The following is a 21,053-nucleotide window of genomic DNA, read 5'->3' as shown; positions in this document are numbered from 1 at the left end:
AAGTTATACTGACTTTCAGCTCTTACCATCATAGTGGGACCTCCCTCTCTTTCTTCCCCACCCCAGAAATATTTGAGATTTTTTATGGCCTCATATGAATTTAAGAATTAGTCTGTATCTGTCTACTAGAAACTCCTGTTCTTCTGCCAGGATTTCTCTGATGGTCCCATGTCTGAATTAGACATTGTTCTTCATTTCAGTTGGACCCATAATCTTCCAGCAGAGTACTTATTAAAGTGTTTGTAATGCTAAACTTTAAGCTCCTGTAGGGTAGGGATCATATTTGGTGTGTTCATTGTGCTTTTTATCCATGGCTAGTACAGTGCTTGCACAAAGCAAGCATTCAGTAAATATATGTCAATTTGTTGAATTTTAATATACGATGTGGGTGGGAGAAGATCCTTGCCCATCAATTTGCTTTTTAATTTTATGTAGGATGTTAAATTTTTTTATCTTCTCATTCTTTTTTTTTTTAAAGATTTTATTTATTTGGCAGAGAGAGACACAGCGAGAGAGGGAACACAAGCAGGGGGAGTGGGAGAGGGAGAAGCAGGCTTCCCGCGGAGCAGGGAGCCCAATGCTGGCTCGATCCCAGGACCCTGGGATCATGACCTGAACCGAAGGCAGACGCTTAATGACTGAGCCACCCAGGCGCCCCTTCCTCATTCTTTTTCTTTATGATTTGCCTTTAGTGTTGTTGATTTGTTTCTTTTTAATAATTAGAGAACTTTTTGTATCCTTTGTACTTTTATAGCACAACAGTCAGAGTTGGTTTTAGTTTTCAGTGCTAGTGATTCTGAGTAATCCCATTTTAGCACTGTTAGAATATACTGGAATAGATTACATAAACACATTTGAACTCTCTCTTCTAGCAACCTGACTCTGCTAATCTTCAAAGAAAACAGTTTTTCACAATTTGCTACTAAACAATTTTTTAATGTAGTTAATTTTTATAACAGAGTTGAAGGAGTCCATTGATTTTGCAAGTATTTCCACTTTGAGCGCCTGTAGTATCTGATTCCACATTTCAGAGAATAAACCCCTCGTCTTCTGCCAGGGAGGAGGGCAGCTGCCTGGCTGGGTGGGCAGCAGCATTAGAGTATATAGACTTTTTCCCTGGTTTTGTTTCCAGGAAAAGCTGGTGCTTCTCATTTCTGGATTTCTGCAGCAGGAATTGGCTTGCTTTTCGTTGCTTTTTCCACCTAAAAACATTTAGCATGTTTTCTGTGTTCTAAACTTTTGCCATCTGTCCTTATGTCTGTGGTGCCTAAATGGGGTATCTCTCGTTTGGACGGGAGCCCCCAAATGTGGGGCGACCATCAGGTGGAATCCGGTGGCTTGGGCGGTGAACAAAGCAGGTAGAAACTTATTGAATCCACCGCAAAGGGACAGCAGAGAAGAGGCTGTCTGCAGCCAGGCAGTGGGTGGGGGCTGTTTTTAACGGGGGAAGATGAGGAGGTGTGGTCACGTATGGAGTCTTCCCTTTTTTGGTAACTGTGCCTAGTTGTAAGTAACCCATTGGTTAGCGAGGGCCTATGGCTGTTTTGAGGTGGGTCACCTGGTGGGCCTGCCTATATTCAGCCGGGGGTCACTGTAGCCCTTTCTGTATTCCATTGCGCAAGTCTGTTTGCCCAAAAGTGGCCTCTGCAGTCTCCTCTCGTGTTTTTTTGTAGTCATCATTGTGCATCTTTTAACATATCTTTACTGTTATTTAGTGACATTTTTGTAGCGGATGGTGACCTATATTTAAGAGTGTTATATTTAACACATCATATTGCCCTTTTCACACCTTATAGCATCCATAATTTTGACCAACATGTCTTTGTTGACTTTTTTTATGTTGTTAACAAATTTTTTCAACAAAATAGGATGAAGAGTCCTGGGGTGACATACAGCGAGAGTAATCATTTCAGGTTGACCCAGTACCCTGTGGGTACTGCTATTTACATCTAACTTATCTTCAGCTGTGTTTCAAATTAAAATTTAGGCATCCCAAATTATTTGTGAATTTAAAGATATACATTATTTTCTTTATCCCCCTTTTAAGATGTACTATCATTTGCCTCTCGTCCGATTTTCTTCCAGTTCATCATAAACACTGCTGCCAGAATAATTCATAAAACCGATCCTTTAGAAAAATGATCTTTCTAAAACTAAAAACTCTCTTGCTTAAAATCCTTTAATACCTTCACATAGTTTTTAGGAGAAAGTTTTAACTTCTTAGCTAAGCCTTCAAAGACCTTTGTGATCTAGCCCTTATTTTCTCTATTGATTCTCAAATTGTCCGCCTCCGCCCCCTGGCCTGCCCCCAGACCACCACGACATGCTGTCCTGGTTACAACTATGGAACTTGCAGGGTAGATAAAGGCATCCTGTTTCACTCATGATGTACCTGTCCGCCTGGAGTGACTTTTGCTTTTCTTCCTCTCTTTATTTCATCTCATTCATGATTGTTGTCTTCTTTTGGAAGGCTCCCTTGCTTACCTGTACTGTCTGATTTAAATATCTTTTGCTGTGTCTTTTTAATGTCTTAAACTTACTTGTCATAGCATTCATTGATATTGTATGGTAGCTTTTTTTTATTTTATTTTTTTAATGAGTGTATGGTAGCTTTTGATATTACTTCTGTGCCTCCAGCAAGCCTTCATATACCTCAAATGAACATGGGTTTTTCTTCTTTTAAAAAAAAAAATTAACATTTTTATTTTGGCACAGTATTTACAGATATCTATTAGACAGGAAAGATAGTCTAAATACTGTGCTCAAGATACATGTCTTTGGAGAATCAGTCTCTATTACATGTCAAACACCAGCTTAGTGACTGTATCTTATTTAATTTTGTATTTTTGGTCTTCAGTGTAGTGACTTGCAGATAACAGATACTCAATATATGAAATTGTTGAGAAAAATCAATTAATGAATGATACCTCCCTACTCACATTATCTCAAAAAAACTGGAAACCATTTATTCTAATTGGCCTGCCTCCTCACCATTTCTCTGCATGTTTTTTTTTTCCCCCATTTCTGTTTCCTTATTCAACAGATATTTATTGAGCTCCTGGTATGTGTCACATGTGGTATTAGCCACCAGAGATACAATAATGAACAAAACATACCTTATCTCCACCTCTCAGAGTTTATAATCCAGTGGGAAATATAAATAAATAAACTGGCAGTTAACCCAGTGTGAAAAGTGCTTTGGGTGAAGGAAGTCCACTAAGGTAATATGACAACATACAGGAGGGCCACCTGTCTTGGGCCTCTCCATAGGCTTCTTGGAGTAGGCGAAGCAAAGAAAGGAGGGAGGAGTAGGACTTAGCTCACAGAAGTGTTCCAGGCTGAAGGAATAGCATATACAGGGTTGTGGGAGTCTTTGAGAGCATGCTTTCTCTCTAGCTTCTTCAGCCCTTTGAATTCTTCCTTCTTGCCCATTCATATTTAGTCCATTCTTCAACACTTAACCAAAGCTTACCTCCTCCATAACTCTATGCTCATCTTTTCTGTCTTTGAATTAAGCTCAGCCATTCAGTTGTACATTATTTTCACCTCTGTGACTTTAGTTGCCTTAAATATATCGTTAACCTGTCCTGGAGGGCAGGGATTAAATCTTATTCCTCTTTGTTTTCTCTGATCATGCCTAACTACATACAACGTTGCCCTTGCAGTAAGGATGTGGTAAATGCTTGTTGAATAGTGGTAAAGAGAACAAAAAGAAACAATTTATGTGTTTTTTCAGATTTCAAATACTCTATGAATTTGCACCTCAAAATATCCCACACCTGCAGGATCACAGTAAGACAGTAAGAGGGTAGTTTGAACTGAAAATTCCCAAAATATTCCTCTCTGTGCTCCCCTTCCCCTTCCTTTCTCTCACAGTGTACTCTATAGATTATTGGCAGGGTACTTTGTTGCAGTCCAGGACATTGTCAATTTGAGAATGAGTATTGTATCTTTGTATTTCATAGGTCCTGTAAAATATTTTGGAATTTTTCAGAACATGGTTACATTGTATTCTTATAAGTAAATAAATTTTCTAGGTCAGATGAAAACACTGTTAAATTTTAATCAGTACTAGAAGTTAAGCTCCATCTGCTACAGAAGTACAAAGCTCATTTAAAACATTTGAAGGGGCATCTGGGTGGCTCAGTCAGTTAAGTGTCCGACTCTTGATTTGGGCTCAGGTCATGATCTCAGGGTCCTTAGATCGAGCCCTGGGTTGACTTAGTGCTGGGTGCAGAGCCTGCTTAAGATTCTCTCTCCTTACAATCCTAAAATTTGTATGGAACCAGAAGAGACCCCGAATAGCCAGTGGAATGTTGAAAAAGAAAACCAAAGCTGGTGGCATCACAATTCCAGACTTCAAGCTTTATTACAAAGCTGTAATCATCAAGACAGTATGGTACTGGCACAAACACAGGACACATAAATCAATGGAACAGAATAGAGAGCCCAGAAATGGACCCTCAGCTCATCTTCGACAAAGCAGGAAAGAATATCCAGTGGAAAAAAGACAGTGTCTTCAACAAATGGTGTTGGGAAAATTGGACAGCCACATGCAGGAGAGTGAAACCGGACCATTTCCTTACACCATACACAAAAATAGACTCAAAATGGATGAAAGACCTAAATGTGAGACAGGAATCCATCAAAATCCTAGAGGAGAATACAGGCAGCAACCTCTTTGACCTCGGTCACAGCAACTTCTTCCTAGACACATCACCAAAGGCAAGGGAAACAAGGGCAAAAATGAACTATTGGGACTTCATCAAGATAAAAAGCTTTTGCACAGCAAAGGAAACCGTCAACAAAACCAAAAGACAGCCAACAGAATGGGAGAAGATATTTGCAAATGTCTTATCAGATAAAGGGGTAGTATCCAAAATCTATAAAGAACTTATCAGACTCAACACCCAAGGAACAAAGAATCCAATCAAGAAATGGGCAGAAGACATGAACAGACATTTCTGCCAAGACATCTAAATGGCCAACAGGCACATGAAAAAGTGCTTAACATCACTCGGCATCAGGGAAGTAAAAATCAAAACCACAATGAGATACCACCTCACACCAGTCAGAATGGCTCAAATTAACAAGTCAGAAAACGAGGAAGCAGAGAAAAGGGAACCCTCCTACACTGTTGGTGGGATTGCAAGCTGGTGCAGCCACTCTGGTAAATGGTATGGAGGTTCCTCAGAAAGTTGAAAATAGAGCTACCCTATGACCCAGCAATTGCACTACTGGGTATTTACCCCAAAGATACAAATGTAGTAATCCGAAGGGGCACCTGCACCCTAATGTTTATAGCAGCAGGGTCCACAATAGCCAAAGTGTGGAAAGAGCCCAGAGGTCCATTGACAGATGAATGGATAAAGAAGATGTGGTATATTATGCAGCCATCAAAAAAAAAAAAATCTTACCATTTGTAATGATGTGGATGGAACTAGAGTTCTCTTAGCATAGTATTATGCTAAGCGAAATAAGTCAATCAGAGAAAGACAATTATCATATGATCTCACTGATATGTGGAATTTGGGAAACAAGGCAGAGGATCATAGGGGAAGAAGGGGAAAAAATGAAACAAGAAGAAACCAGAGAGGGAGACAAACCGTAAGAGACTCTTAATCTCAGGAAACAAACTGAGGGTTGCTGGAGTGAGGGGGTTGGGAGGGATGGGATGGCTGGGTGATGGACATTGGGGAGGGTATGTGTGGTGGTGAGCGCTGGGTATTGTGTAAGACTGATGAATCACAAATCTGTACCCCTGAAACAAATAATACATTATAAGTTAATTAAAAAAAAAAAGATTCTCCTTCTGTTTCCCCCCCCCCCCCCATATTTCAAAATAATAGCATTTAAAGCTTTCTTGCTCTTGAGGCATTTTCTTCTGAATTGGAATCAGGCTACCTTTGACATTGGCAGTTTAGTTGGATATGTATTGATTGACCTGAATATGTAGCCTCTGTGTAGTTATCATTATAAGATTGCATTTATTAACTGTGTACATACTGCACTGATTCTGAATACTTTGTAAAAACTATGTGGACATACTTGCTTTTTTAATTGCAGTTTTCAGGGCCTATAAATTGATTTGAGTATGTTTATAGAGCATATCTGGCAGCAGAATGGAAAGACTAAAGCAGAGTATGAATGGATATAGTTTATAGCAGCACTAGAGTATTAGGTTTTTCTAGCAAGTGGAAATAGAAAGGATCTAAAGCTAACTACAACAGACTGTACGTTTAATTGAATTTTCATCTAAATTTAACAGTGTCAAATCATTATCCCAAGTGAACTTCAGAATTCAAACCAGAGAAATAGAATAAAAGGTTTCATTATGGAATTGAATGGCAGGAGCTGAATTTGGGTCTGAAAACCCAGAACTTCAGAGTTTTAACCTCTCTTGCATAATCTCTTTGTGGCCTTGGGCAAGTCTCTTCACAAAAACAGAAAACAGACAATCACAATGAGAATGACAAAGGTGTAGAGATCTAGCTTTTTAAAGCATTTGGATCTGAGAAGAGCCTCATAAGTGGATGTTTTTCCTAGCTCTTCAGCATGTCTGTTTTAAACCCAATTTTTCTGTCTTTTATATTCTGCCTTCTGCTATATTTATATCCAGTTTTCTTACAAAGACACATGTCCTTTGGAAACAGGTTTTCTGAAGTGATAGATGTATAGGCTTAGAATTTGAAAAATTATGCAAAGTAAAACTTTTTTCATATATGTATGTAAAAGATACTTTTGTGATAACTTTTTTGTTCACTAAATCGTTAACCTCACATTCCTGTTAGGAGACATCTTTGAGGAATGGCTTACATTCATTGACATTTGGCTAATACGAATATAAAAGATTTTAAATTCATGTTTGTGGTTGAAATAATTACTCCCTGGATTATTTTCTGGAGAATAAGATATTTTGCATTGCTTTAGGGCAGGACTAGAGTTAGCTGTTTGCTAAAGATGAATAATCCAGGGGTTTGGCTAAGTGATTTCTAGATGGGAAGTGGAGAAACATTTTTGGAATCCTTTTTATCTTTTCTGATCCTGATAAGTCTGTCAAAGAAAATAAGCTTTGCTAACCCTATTTCAGTGCCTCTTGAAGGAATGAAACTATATAGGAATGAGTGGCCTTTGCATTTTGAGTAAATTACTTGTATTTGCAAATCTGTTTTAACACCACCAAAATATGCTTATTTTCTTTTTCTAATATTATGATTCATAATATATTCATAACATATCTTTGAAGATAGTTATTCTAGTAGCATTTATTTTTAGCTATCACAATGACAAGCTATGATTCTTAAAAAAATTACCATGATTATTATTGGAGTTACTAAGTATACAAAGGCATAAATTGAGTTCACGTGGGGCATACACACACAATACAGTGTTGTATTAGGTTATGGAGACCATGGGTAGTTGCACTCAACAGATTAGGGCTATATTCAGTTTAAATAGAGGGCAGGACAAATGGGCTTCATTATGACAGTTCTTATGGTACATAAATACTTAATAATGTCCTAGTTTTAAATTAATTTATAACTAATTCCCTACAGAAGCTTTGAAGAATTTTTAAAAATCTGGATTAAGATTAGAATTACTGTAAACCAAATGCATCTGTTGCTATTTTAAAGCCAAGAATTAAAAGATGCTTTTGGTATTATTTTCTAAAAAATATTTTCTATATTGATTTTTCTCCTAACTGAATTTAAAATATGGGGAAAAAACCCACAAACCCCAGGAGGCAAAGATGACGTACAGGACAAACTTCATTATTAGTCCATTTGTTTTAAGGTGAATGAATATATGCCGGTTATCCAGTATTATGATTGAATATAGCCAGGTTCTTGAGATTCTCTATTTTTAGTATTTTAAAAGATACTACAATATTTTGTTTCTGTATGGAGTATTGTGGCAAATAGAATCATTACTTTAAATAAATGACATTTTTGAGTAGCCAGAAGCCAGGGTTTTTAATTGCTATTTTATAGATATTATTAAACCTCATCTCAAAAAGTACATTTTCCTTGGGTAACATTTGGATTGTGTGTATGATGGTACCTAGAAAACAAACCTTTCAGAACAAAGCACCTTATTTTATGACTGCATAAAAAAATACCTTTATGATTATTCATAGACTGATTAAAATACCTTAGCTTTTATATTTCATTTATTCATTGTATGCTTATTTTGAATAGAATTATGGGTGACTTTAAATATGACTAACCCGCCCCCCCCTTTTTTAAGGGAAAAAATCATCACATTTACTTAATTTACTTAAGTAAATCCCATTAGAGGGAGTATTTCTCTTGTCTTTTTGTTCAGCCACTAGAGTCCCCTGTGACCTTGGGTATATATTCTAAGAGGTGACTGGTGGTTCATGATGTTCTGTATTTTCTGGTAGCTTGCCTGTTGCCTGCCTCTGGGTTCGTCATCCCCCTTATGCTGACTTAGGCAATATTAGGCAGTCTCTTATCTTCAGGCTTTGATGCATATGTTCTGAAGGTGGCCACAGTGACTTTGGGTAGCAGCAGATGGTAAACCTTCAGGCTGCCACCGGCTATACTGGTGTTAAGTTGGAAAGTTAACGTTTGATGAAGAATCAGTAGTGCATATGAAAGAGCTTTCACTGCTGAAATATCTTTTAATTAAAAAATTAGCATACTAAAACCTTTGCAAATGTCTGGGCATTTAAAGAAATCTAAAATTAGTTGTTTTCTTATAGAGAAATTAGTTATTTACCAGTTTAGTTGTGTTGCTTGCATTTCCTAATGTGGGTTCTTTTCTCCCCTTTCCTGCCCCAATATGCCTGTGGTTAAGACAGATACTGGATAAACTGAAAAAAGAGGTGTTTTTAGGAGTTAATTGTGTTTCTATAAACACTTAAAGTATACTTTGAATTATGGTATTTTGGATTTTAATAATGGGAAAGAAATGTGGATCTTCAGTACTACCTTCATACAGTGTGAGTGGATTTGGTCTTTCATTTCCTACCTTTGAAGAGATTTCTAGGTTTTATAGAAGCCTGGAGACCTCATCCTGCCTCAAAAAGATATTTCAGTGTGTTCTGAGTTGGTTGGTGATTTTTTGACTTTGCCATCAATCCACAAAGCAGTATCCTTTTTGGATTGTTTGTTCACTTACTTCATGATAATGTGCCATGTTGAAAGTTCTGGCACAGTTAAAAACTTACGGGTAAGACCTGTAAGGATTTTGTTTTGTTTTGTTTTCCTTAAATCTTAGGGGTACCTTTTATGCTTTGCTAAACATAGATCCTTGAAAGTTGTAAAATGAAAATACCCTTTAGACTAGAGTTATAAGTATCCATGTGAAATTTTACTCTTCATATTTGAATTCTCATCAGTGAAATACTTTTGTGAGCAAATGACCATCAAGAACAGATTGGTTTAATGGCATAACACGAGAGAAGTGCCTCTACACAGTCTGTTCATGCTGATGCTCTTGACACTGCAACTTCTGATGGACAAAAGCTATAGACTCCAACATCTTTTGCTTTTGGAGTTGCTGGACAATGGTACAAGGAATGTTGCTAGCCTTCTGGTGTCAAAGAAAGAGAAGGGGCCCAGTGAGGGGAGTTGTTGGTATTAAAGGTCACCTAGGACTATTCCTTGTTTTCTGGTAGTTGAAATTTTATAAGAGATCTCTCATGAGAATAAGGTATGGAATTAAGTAAGAGTGGAAATACAGTTTGAATATTAAGCATACGAAATGAGATGGGTTTTTAGCAGTAAATATAAATAACTTGATTATCATCACATGGTATTGGGCGGGGGGAAGCAAAGATTTAGTGCTCTGGGTTTGTTGCTTAAAACCATTTCTGCAGGGCACCTGGGTGGCTCAGTTGTTAAGCGTCTGCCTTCAGTTCAGGTCATGATCCCAGGGTCCTGGGATCGAGCCCCACATGGGGATCCCTGCTCAGCGGGAAGCCTGCTTCTCCCTCTCCCACTCCCCCTGCTTGTGTTCCTGCTCTCGCTGTCTCTCTCTCTGTCAAATAAATAAATAAAATCTTTAAAAAAAAAAATCCCTTTCTGCAGAAGAGTAACATTGTTAGCTCCTGCAGTGCTGTCAAGATGAGTTCAGTTAATAACAATAATGGTTAAGTTAGTTTTCTAACAGAGTACAGTGAGTATAATCTTATTCATCTGAAACTGTTGAGAAGAACTAGCTAGCTTGCAGAATTGGGCTTCTGTATTTTCTCTGGCTTCTTTTTATGTTGATCCCATTCTTTTCTGTTATGTTTATTTATGTGTGAATTCCCAGTAGTATAACTTGCATAACTGAAGTCCATTCAGATTACATCTAGCAAACATGAATAGTACTGGTGATATCATTAAGGGAAAGGCTGGGTTTGTCCAATATGACTACCTCTGTAGACTTTTTTTTTTTTTTTATAACTTTTATTAATTGTTCTGGAGTCCTGTGAAGTAACTGGCACCAAATTAGGGATAGATGTTCCCTCAAATTACTCATGTAATCTTTCTTTTTAAAGGAATTCTTTCTTTTTAAAGGAATTGGAGCTAAAGTTATTTTTAGAGACTTCCATACTTTGGATGTCAACATTTAAATTAAATACGTAAAAAGATTCAAGAGTGACACTTAATCCATTCCAGAGGGAAGTCTTCACTCTTCCTCACCACAATGATAGTGTCTTTATAGTAGCATCTCTCTCTTTTCTCCAAATTTATTCTTCATATGTTTAAAAGAAATCATCATTTGATGCCTTTGATATACTTCCCCACCTCCTGTCTTCCCAAAAGTGGTATCTAGTTAAATATCAGGCCTTCCTTACTCTATCATCAGAAAAAAACCCAGACTATTCATCAGTTGGAGTTTTTCCTACCACCGTTAGGAAAGAAGAGTGGTCAAGTCTCTTTGTGCTGGTGGAATTGAAGAACAGATGAGGCTGATCCTTAAGGGATAAGTTGTCTGCTTTTTTTTTTTTTTCCTCAGTTAGAGGCAGTCATTCTATATATTACTACGGCAAAGATGGAATAATCTCTTCTGTTAGACCATATGCTAATAGAGTGCTGATAAGTGAGTGTGAAAAATGATTAATTGTATTCTCTCAATAAGGTATGCTATCCAAGGTAATTATTTCACGACAGTTTTAGTTATAGTACTTGTTTTATCATGAAATAAAAGATGGTTTTAGGAGCCTTTTATTGGAAAGACAATTGTATCAAATTAGTACCAAATTAGATTTTTGTCTTTATAAAGGTGAGCAAACCCATGAGCAGTTTTTAAATTGATGTGTTCTAGTCCACAAACGAACAAATTCTGTTTGAGGGTTAAAGAAGCTATTATTTTGTCCTTTATGCTGACAGCTTCATTACAGATTAGCCTACTGTTGGCATTAAAAAAATGTTTGGCTCCTTATGATCTTTGTGCATGCAACTATAATATTAATGCAGTGCCATAGCACTATTCATTAAGAAATGACTTTAAATGAGGTTGAAGCGTGTAAATTTGGAAAGATACAGATGTTAAATGCAGTCGTTTCTTTTTGCATACAGCTGTATGGCTAATAATTTCCAAGTGGCTAAAGCTCTTGTTAGCAGGAGTGCTGGTGTGTTAAGAATGGCTCTATAAATAACTTTAAGAACTGAAGTTGAAGGTGCTTCTTTTAAAGACTATTGTTAACTAAACATTATTGCCAAACAGATGGAAAGCATTCACCAGCCTGATGTTTTTAGGTCTAATTATATTATCACCAGCCCTGTACGGCTCAGTTGAAGAGGTGTATCCAGAGGCCAATTTATAATCATTTAGCCAACACCTGTTTGGGAGAAATTGACAGTCAAAGGGCACATTTAAAAAAAAATCACATATGTTCTTGTGTTTATTACCTCAATGTGAACATTGTCTTATTGCGAACAAACTTGGTAGGAGAAGAAAGTAAATGTAAACAGAGCAGTGCTTCCCAGCCATGTTTATCAATCTTAATTTGGCCTTTTTATCTGATCCACTTCATGCTTCATGGCTAAGTGAGATCAGCAAAGAGATATCACTCCTGATTTATGTAGGTATATTCTGTTAAAACGAAATTCTTTCCTTTGTACGTCTTCCATACCTTTTACCTAGTGAAATGTTTTCTATTTCATATAGATGTGTCTTATTTAAATAGGATTGGCATCCTGGTGAGTGGCTTAAAAGAGTCAACCCGATACAAGAACACAGAGGATTTAAGGAATACTACTTTTCTTCACAGACTCAATTGAGGTTCGTTAAACCCTCCTTTGCAGAGAGAGGGCGGAAGGGCCTCTTTTTGCACATATGATATGTTAATTTAAATCTCAAGGTTCAAGTTCTTTGAATGTGTTTCCCTGCTTTGGAGATTCAACATTAATGATGAATACAGCTCAAAGGGAAATTATGGGGAGAATAGATCTACTCTATCTGAAAATAGTTTTGAACCAGATGAGCCTATTAAATCTTTCATTTCAGTGGTTTTCCTTCTTTTGGCATACTTCTCTCTTGAAAGATTTATATAAGTTGTCGCCATTTTCTTATCACCCAGCAGTACTGAAAGCTACTAACAGTTTCCTGACTGCCTTAGGCAGTAACTGATTCTCCGTCCTCATTCTTCATGGCTTCTCATTGTTGTTTAGGACAGATGATTACTCTTAAGTATTCTCTTTCCCGACACCTGAACCATTTTATACTTTCTGGTTTTCTTTGTACTTTTCTCCCTCCACTTTTAGTTGTTGTCTTATATACCCTTGATATTACAGCTATGTATAATTTTCAAATTGAGACATAAATATAGCTCAACAGTTACAGAAGAAGAACCCTGGAGCCAGACTGCTGGGGTTTAAATTCACCTCTACCACTTTTTAGCTTTGGGAGCATGGACAGGTTAACAGTTTTGTGTTTGTTTCCTCATCTGTAAAATTGGTTAATAAAATACACCAACTTCTGAAAAATCGTTTGACAAAATTCAGCATCCATTCATGATAAAAAAAAAAAAACCTCTCAACATACTGGGTATAGAGGGAAAGTACTTCAACATAATAAAGGTCATATATGACAAGAACCCAAAGCTGCCCTTATAGTCAGTGGTGAAAAGCTGAAAGCTTTTCCTCTAAGGTCAGGAAAAAGACAAGGATGTCCGCTCTTACCATTTTAATTCAACATAGTACTAGATGGCCACAGCAATCAGACAAGAATAAGAAATAAAAGGCATCAAAATTGGTAAAGAAAAAGTAAAAATCATTATTTGCAGATGACATGATATTATATATAGGAAATGCTAATGACTCCACCAAGAAACTATTAGAACTAATAATGAATTCAGTAGAGTTGCAGGATACAAAATCAATATACAGAAATCTGTTGTATTTCTATACACTAATAACAAACTAGCAGAAAGAGAGATTAAGAAAACAATCTCATTTACAGTTGCATCAAAAAGAATAAAATACCCAGGGATAAATTTAACCAAAGAAGTCAAAGACCTGTACTCTGAAAACTATAAGACAGTGATGAAAGAAATTAAAGATGACACAAATAAATGGAAAGATAGATACACCATGCCCATAGATTACAAAAATTAATACTGTTAAAATGTCCGTACTACCCAAAGAAATCTATAGTTTCAATTCAGTCCTTATGAAAATACCAATAGTATATTTCACAGAACTAGAGCAAATAATTATAAAGTGTGTGTGGAATCCCAGAAGACCCCAAATAAAGCAGCCTTGAGAAAGAAGAACAAAACTGGAGGTATCCCCCAATCCCAGGCTTCAAACTATACTTCAAAGCTCTAATAATCAAAATGGTACGGTACTAGCACAAAATAGACAATCACTAGAACAATAGACCAATAGAACACAATAGAGAGCCCAGAAATAAACCTGTGCTTATATGGTCCCTAAATCTATGATAAAGGAGGCAAGAATATGCAATGGGGAAAAGAAAGTCTCTTCAATAAACGGTGTTGGGAAAAGTGGACAGCTACATGCAAAAGAATGAAACTGAACCACTTTCTTACACCATACATGAAAATAAACTCAAAATGGATTTAAAGACCTAAATGTAAGACCTGAAACCATAAAACTCATAAAAGAAAACACAGGTAGTAAATTCTTAGACATCAGCCTTAGCAATATTTTTTTGGATCTGTCTCCTCAGGCAAGGGAAACAAAAATAAAAATAAACAAATGGGACAACATAAAACTAAAAAGCTTATGCATAGAGAAGGAGACCATGAATAAAATGATAAGGCAGCCTACTGAATGGAAGAAGATATTTGCAAATGATATATCTGATAAGGGGTTAATATCCAAAATATATAAGGAACTGATACAACTCAACACACACACACACACACACACACACACACACACACAATTCTGATTAAGGAATTGTAGAGGACCTAAGTAGACAATTTTCCCAAGACATACAGGTGGCCAGCAGACATAAGAAAACATGCTCAACGACATTTATCATCATGAAAATGCAAATCAAAACCACAAGGAAGTTTCACCTCATACCAGTTAGAATGGCTAATATCCAAAAGACAAGAATAAGAAGTGTTGGTGAGGATGTGGAGAAAAGGGAACACTCATGTGCTGTTGGGGGAATGTAAATTGGTACATCTACTGTGGAAAACAGCGTGGAGGTTCCTCAGAAAATTAAAAATAGAACTACTATACAATCCAGTAATTCCATTGCTGGGCATTTACCTGAAGAAAATGGAAACACTAATTCGAGGAGATTCCTTGCACCCTGCATATTTATTGCAACATTGTTTGTGATAACCAAGGTATGGAGGCAACCTACATGTCCGTCTATAGATGAATGGATAAAGAAGATGTGGTGTGTGTACACAAGGGAATATTACTCAGCCACAAAAGGGTGCAGTCTAGCCATTCATGACAACATGGATGGATCTAGAGGGTATTATGCTAATTGAAATAAATCAAACAGAGAAAGACAAATACCATTTGATTTCACTTGTATGTGGAATCTAAAAAGCAAAACAAATGAACAAACAAAAAAATAATAACAGACTCTTAAATAGAGATGCAAACTTGTGGTTGCCAGAGAGGAGGTGTGCTGGGGAGGGGGGGTATAGGCGGAAGAGGTGAGGGAATTAAGACATACAGACTTCCAGTTACATTATAGGAATAAAAAGAACAGCACGGGGAATATAGTCAATAATATTGTAATAACTTTGTACGGTGACAGATGGCAACTACACTTGTTGTGGTAAGCATTTCATAGTGTATATGATTATTAAATCACTGTGTTGTGTACCTGAAACCAATATAATGTATCAACTGTATTTCAATTAAAAAAAAAATCTGGTCACAAAGGAAAAAAAATATAAATACCTATCTCATTGGATTGTTGAATGCATTATATGATTTAATTCTTTGAAACCCGGCGTGGTGCCCAGTATAAAGTAAGCACTTCATTGGAGGTACGGTCTCATGTTTTTAGCTGTTATCTTGACGGAGAATGCTCAAATATAAATCTTTAGTCCCGACTTATTCCTAAACTCTATTCACCTATTGACATCTGTCTTCTAAACATTTACACCTAAATTTGTTCACATGTGTTTATTGAACATTTACCATGGGAACATTTACCAAGACTATTGTTAACTAAACATTATTGCCATCCCCTCACCCCCTTCCCCTCCAGCAACCTTCAGTTTGTTCTGTATACTTAAGAGTCTCTTATGGTTTGCCTCTGTCTCTGTTTTTGTGTTATTTTATTTTTCCTTCCCTTCCCCATGTTCATCAGTTTTGTTTCTTAAATTCCACATCTGAGTGAAATCATATGGTATTTGTCTTTCTCTGACTATGTCAAAGTTCTTTGGACCAGAGGTCTGACATGGGTCACATTGGGCTATAATCAAGGTGCTGGCAGGGCTGTGTTCCTGCTGGAGGCTCTGGGGAAGAATACACTTCCAAGTTCATTTAGGTTGTAGGTTGAATTCTTTTCTTTGCAGTTGTAGGACTGAACTCTTCCTTGCTGGCTATCAGCCAAAGACTGGTCTTTGCTTCTAGAAGCTGTCTGCTCCTTCTCAGGCTTCCTGTGAGCTCCCAGAGGCCCATCCCCAATGCTGACATGTAGGCGTCTGTATCTTAGCACCAGCAACCATGTACCCCTCTCATACTTAAGATCTCTCTGGTTTCCCCTTCTGCCATATCATTTCTGTGTTGCCACTTCTGGCCAGAGACAGTTCTCTGCTTTTCAGGGTTCATGGGATTTGATTGAGCCCACTCAGATAGTCCAAGATAATCTGTTCTAAGGTCTGCACCTTAATTACATCTGCAAAGTCCTTTTTTGCCAGGAACATAACATATTCATAGGTTCTGGAGATTAAGGTATGAACATCCTTGGCGTCCATTATCCTGCCTACAATATGCCCATAAAAACTCGAAATCTGGTTGGGAAATAGACACGTGAATAAAAAAATCAAGTCGAAGGGGTTGGTATTGTATACAGTGGGAGAACAAAGAATGGGGAGAATCAGTGTTCCTTGAGCTGAATATGGAAGGATGAGTACTTCTTTGATAAGGGGCTTGTGGGGGACATGTCAGGAGAAGCAGCCATAACAGCCATAGCAATAATAGTAACAAGTGGCTGTCCCAAGCACTTTTCTAAGATGACTTCACCGAAATTCTCCAAATGGTAGGTCTGTTATTATCTGCCATTATAGCTTCTGCAGATGAAGTTTGAATGTCTTCACTTTCAGAGTAGAAAGACTAAAATGACCGTATCGTGTAGTTGAGAGGATTAACATCTATGGCTAAAGCATAGCACATAATAAACACTTAGTACATGGTAGGTAAACAGAGTAGAGGGTGGATAGGAGAAATACTTAGGGAGTGGACTTGGTCGCTGGTTATGAGCATAGGGGACGGGAGAATTCATAGTGACTGAGGGAGCTTTTTGGTGGTGGGTGTGTTACAAGGATGGTGGCGTTATTCAGTACTGTAGGAGGAGAAACAGGGTTTGGTTTTATGTCTAGTGGGGAAAGGGCTTTGAGAAGAGGAAGGGGTGCGTTCAGAAGGTATCTTTGGGAATATTCAATGGAATTTAAATGGAGACTTACATTGTGTGGGTCAAACACTTGTAAGAGAGTTCAGAGATGAAGTGGGCACCGTCACTTCAAATTCATCATGTCTAACGTGGAGTTTACTGTCTTCTCCTCAGGCTGGTCCCCCATCTTCTCACCATTCTTTCCTTTTCCCAAGCTTGACATCTGTTTTTCATTCCTGACTCTCAGCTCTGGGGAGGGGGAACCCAAAACCCTGTTTACAGTGTTTGCAGGTGTCTGTGATGTAAATACTCCAGACAGGGCCCATTTCAGACAGTGGATGCTTTTGTGCTGCCATGGCAGAGATGAAGAGCTCCAGCAGAGACCGCGTGGGCTGGCAAAGCCTAAAAATCTTTCCTGTCTGGATCTTTATAGAAGTTTGCCAACTTCTGCTGTAGTGTCTCCAAAATAATAAAATAGTAACATGGTAGAATAATTCTCTATCTCTAGTCATTCCTTCTATCCATCAAGATGGGTTGAGGGAGGAGGTAGTCTGAGGGGGCGATGTGTGAGATCATGCATGGGCTTGAGGTAGTTTTTTGGACTTAGGCTGTTTTTCTAAATGAGAGGAGTGATATGATGTAACTTATGTTTTTAAAAGAAAACACTGGCTGGTATTTAGAGAATAGACCATAGGGCAGCAAATAAGGAAGCAGAGAAATCTGTTGGGAGGCCATTGTTATAATCCAGGTAAATCTTTGGATCAGGGTAATAGCTGTGCCAAGTGAGTTTACACTTTGGATACATTTTGAACTTAGAGCTGACAGGATTTGCTGATGGAAAAAGAGGAGCTAGGATGAGTCTTGGATGGAGAAGGAGTACCAAAAGGGGGTCTTAAGTTGGAGCCTGAGTTATTGAGATCACATTATACCACGTTGCTACATAAGGGATTTTAAGAAGAAAATTGAGACTTTAGCAATGCCTGTAAATTTTTTTTTTTTTACTCCTTCTAAACCATATATGTTCCATGAGGAAAAATTCTTTGTGTGAAGTAATTTTTCCTTTTAAGCAATATATTTTATTTTATTTATTTATTAGAGAGAGAGAGAGAGAGAGAACACAGGAGTGGGGGGTGGGGAGAGACAGAGGCAGAGGGAGAAGCAGACTCCGTACTGGGCAGGGAGCTGACGTGAGGCTCGATCCCAGGATCTTGAGATCATGACCTGAGCCGAAGGCAGATGCTTAACCTACTGAGCCAGCCAGGTGCCCCCTAAGCAATATATTTTAAAACAAATCTAGGAAAACATAGAAATGTTTCTAAAATATGGAATTTTTAGAAAAGGAAACTAATAAAACCTACTTTAGGTAAGACTGTTTTAATCCTGTGATTTGGCGGCTTAAAAAAAAAAAAACCTATTCAGAAATTAACAGTTTTGGTGGAGTGAGTTTCAGCATTTACCCGCAAACCGTTAAGGTATAGTTTCAAAAACAAAAACGTACAAGTCAGTGTTTCCTTGTACTGTGAATGAATTATTATTCATGTCTTTTATGTAGGTTTTACTTGTAATGGACACAAGGACCGAACAGACATTCATTTTAAAAGTAAGTAGAATTTGTATGTTTAATGAATTTAGGCATTTATTTTCAAATTATGTTTCTGAAAGAAAAAAAATATTTAGTGTTTTTTCTGGGTGTTTGGAAGTTCTCTTATGTTTATGGTGATCTATATTTATTTTACTTTCTGTTCTTTTTCACAGTTAATAGCATGCGTTTAAAAAGAGTTTTAGGTTATAGAGTATGGAGGTGATAGTTTGGGTAAGTTGAAGACTCATTCCCTGATATTTAAATAGAGAGTGTGTGCCTTAAACACATCTCTAATACATTTTGTATAATTTGTGAAGATTGCACACAGTTGCACCTCTGATTGTGATTATAGCCCTAAAGAGCTGAAATTTTGCCTTTAAGTCTCTGTTTCAGGTATTTGGGAGAGTGTTATCTACATCCCCGGTCCTCTCTTTTTTTCTTTCTTTCTTCTTTTTTTTAATCTAAATTCAATTCTGTTTCTTTATATAACTCATTTCTAACTAAATGAACAAGGAAAGAAAAACCCCTCAATTTTGTAATTTCAAAATTGAAATGGATTGTGACAGTACATATTCTAAAATATCCTAATTTAATAATTTCCATAGCATCTAGAAATAATCAATTTCAGATTAATTTTATATTTCTTTTTCAGATATTTTTTCTTTTATTTACAGCATGGCAGTAGGTCACATTGACATATAACTGAAACGAATTTCTTTCTGCATATACTTTATCACTGGCATTTCCCCGGATTTTTAAAACCAGACTTTGACACCAGACACTACAGATACCTTGTTTCTTTGGAGAAGACTTAAAGTAGTCTTTGTACTTTTTTGGCATAAAATTTTCAAATCTCCTGTTTAATCTAGGAATACCTTTTGTGTCTCAGAAATCTGAATGATCTCACAGTGTCTACTGCTTTAAAGATATATATATATATATATATGTAAAATAAAACTTAAGAAAAGGTCATAGAGAAATAACTGTGTGTCATCCTGATGACTTAGTTTGAGAGCATCTCTAATAAAAACACTGACCCACGTAATTGATTTTAATGGCAGCTTTGTGGCATCTTCCGTTCTCTGGATTCACGCCAGATGCCATCAGCAGAGCCTCCAGGGACTGAGGGGCATAGAGCAGCAGATGAGTGGTTTCTCTGAAGCCCAGAGTAACTCGGATAGATTAGTTTGGTTGATAAACACAGAGCACAGCAGGCTCCAAAGGCAACTGAGGGTACAACTGACCTTTTTGTTCTCTGTCAGGGTCTAAGGAAAAGCAGTGAATACAGCAGGAACAGAAAGACCATCATCCCCCGCTGTGTGCCCAACATGGTGTGTCTGCACAAGTACATCATTTCTGAGGAGTCCGTATTTCTTGTGCTGCAGCACGCAGAAGGTTAGTTTGTGGTTTAAATTGTTTACAGAGGAAAGAATGTCATCTACTTAGCTTTTCAGTGTCTATAATGCCCTTTTTACTTCTGGCATTGCATGGGCAGATAAAACATATGAAACACATGTAAGAAACTGTTTTCCTCATTCCTCCACTCTCTTTGAGTTGTGAGGGAAAATGAAAACCCAGGTGAACAGCAGATTTCATTTGAACTACAGTAACATTCTTAGATATACATAACTACTTACTTTCCCCTAGAATTGAGCTACTGTGATGAGCACGTTAAGGTGAATGTGTGCTAAAAGAGCTAGGTTTTATTTTAGGCATTTTATTTTGTTCTCTTGTTCTCTGCTAAAAGGATACATTAGTGTTAGATGACGAAAGTAAAAAGCATCCCCTGAAGAATTAATTAATTACCTCATTTTTTAGAATGCATGGGTATTTGCTTAACATTTGACATTACCTAGTTATTCTGATCTGGGTTTTTACGAATACAGCCATTGGCATCACATATGGGTACAAAGCAGAGCCATGGTGCTCTGCCTTCAAACTATTTATGAAATTTCAGCTCATGGTAGAGGGAACAGGTGACAAAAAAATACTATGTTTTGATTTGTTTTTGCCCTTTAACACCTGAATTTAAATAAATAGTCTTTTATTTAGAATGACTGAATACAGCATATAAATATAAATCCACATAGTAAATACTGCCTTTTGGCCTTAAGAGGTGTTTTTAAAATAGTAAAAAAAATTTAAATTATTTTCCATGTTTCATGAAGGTGTTATTTTTATTTTCACATTACTGAGAATAAAGAACTGTTGTGTTTTACTAATAGGTATGACATTTGAATTTAATGCATTTTCCCAGGAAAATGAGTCATTGCTTTGTGGAATGAAGTCTTTTATGATAACTAATGCAAGATTTTTGACGGGGGCAATAAACTATTAATATTGTTTATTATGAAGTACAGCACAAGATAACTACAGATGGAGGGAAGACCTCCATATGTAGTATTTAATAGGAAATTCAGAAGGGGCTCCATGGTCTCTCAGGTATTAAGAGAGT

General features: G+C 37.1%; 1 protein-coding gene across 10 annotated transcripts in view; it reads left to right on the top strand.

Annotated features, from left to right (window-relative positions):
- The window catches only part of RPS6KC1 (ribosomal protein S6 kinase C1), a 178,310-nt gene that overhangs the window by 116,800 nt on the left and 40,457 nt on the right, over positions 1-21,053 (top strand). For all 10 annotated transcript variants that reach the window (XR_003209527.2, XM_025877632.2, XM_073900192.1 and 7 more), the window contains 2 exons: positions 18,569-18,616; positions 19,861-19,993. Coding sequence is in view for 9 of the 10 variants with exons in the window: in XM_025877632.2 (XP_025733417.1) it covers positions 18,569-18,616; positions 19,861-19,993 (181 nt within the window). In the remaining variant the exon portion in view is untranslated. The remainder of the gene's footprint in view (positions 1-18,568; positions 18,617-19,860; positions 19,994-21,053) is intronic.

The sequence above is a fragment of the Callorhinus ursinus genome, unplaced genomic scaffold, assembly GCF_003265705.2.
Source record: "Callorhinus ursinus isolate GAN/ISIS: 27379988/994484 unplaced genomic scaffold, GSC_fseal_2.0 scaffold13, whole genome shotgun sequence".
NCBI classification, from domain to species: domain Eukaryota; kingdom Metazoa; phylum Chordata; class Mammalia; order Carnivora; family Otariidae; genus Callorhinus; species Callorhinus ursinus.
The sequence above is the reverse complement of the archived record's forward strand: the minus strand, read 5'-3'. Positions and strand labels throughout refer to the sequence as shown.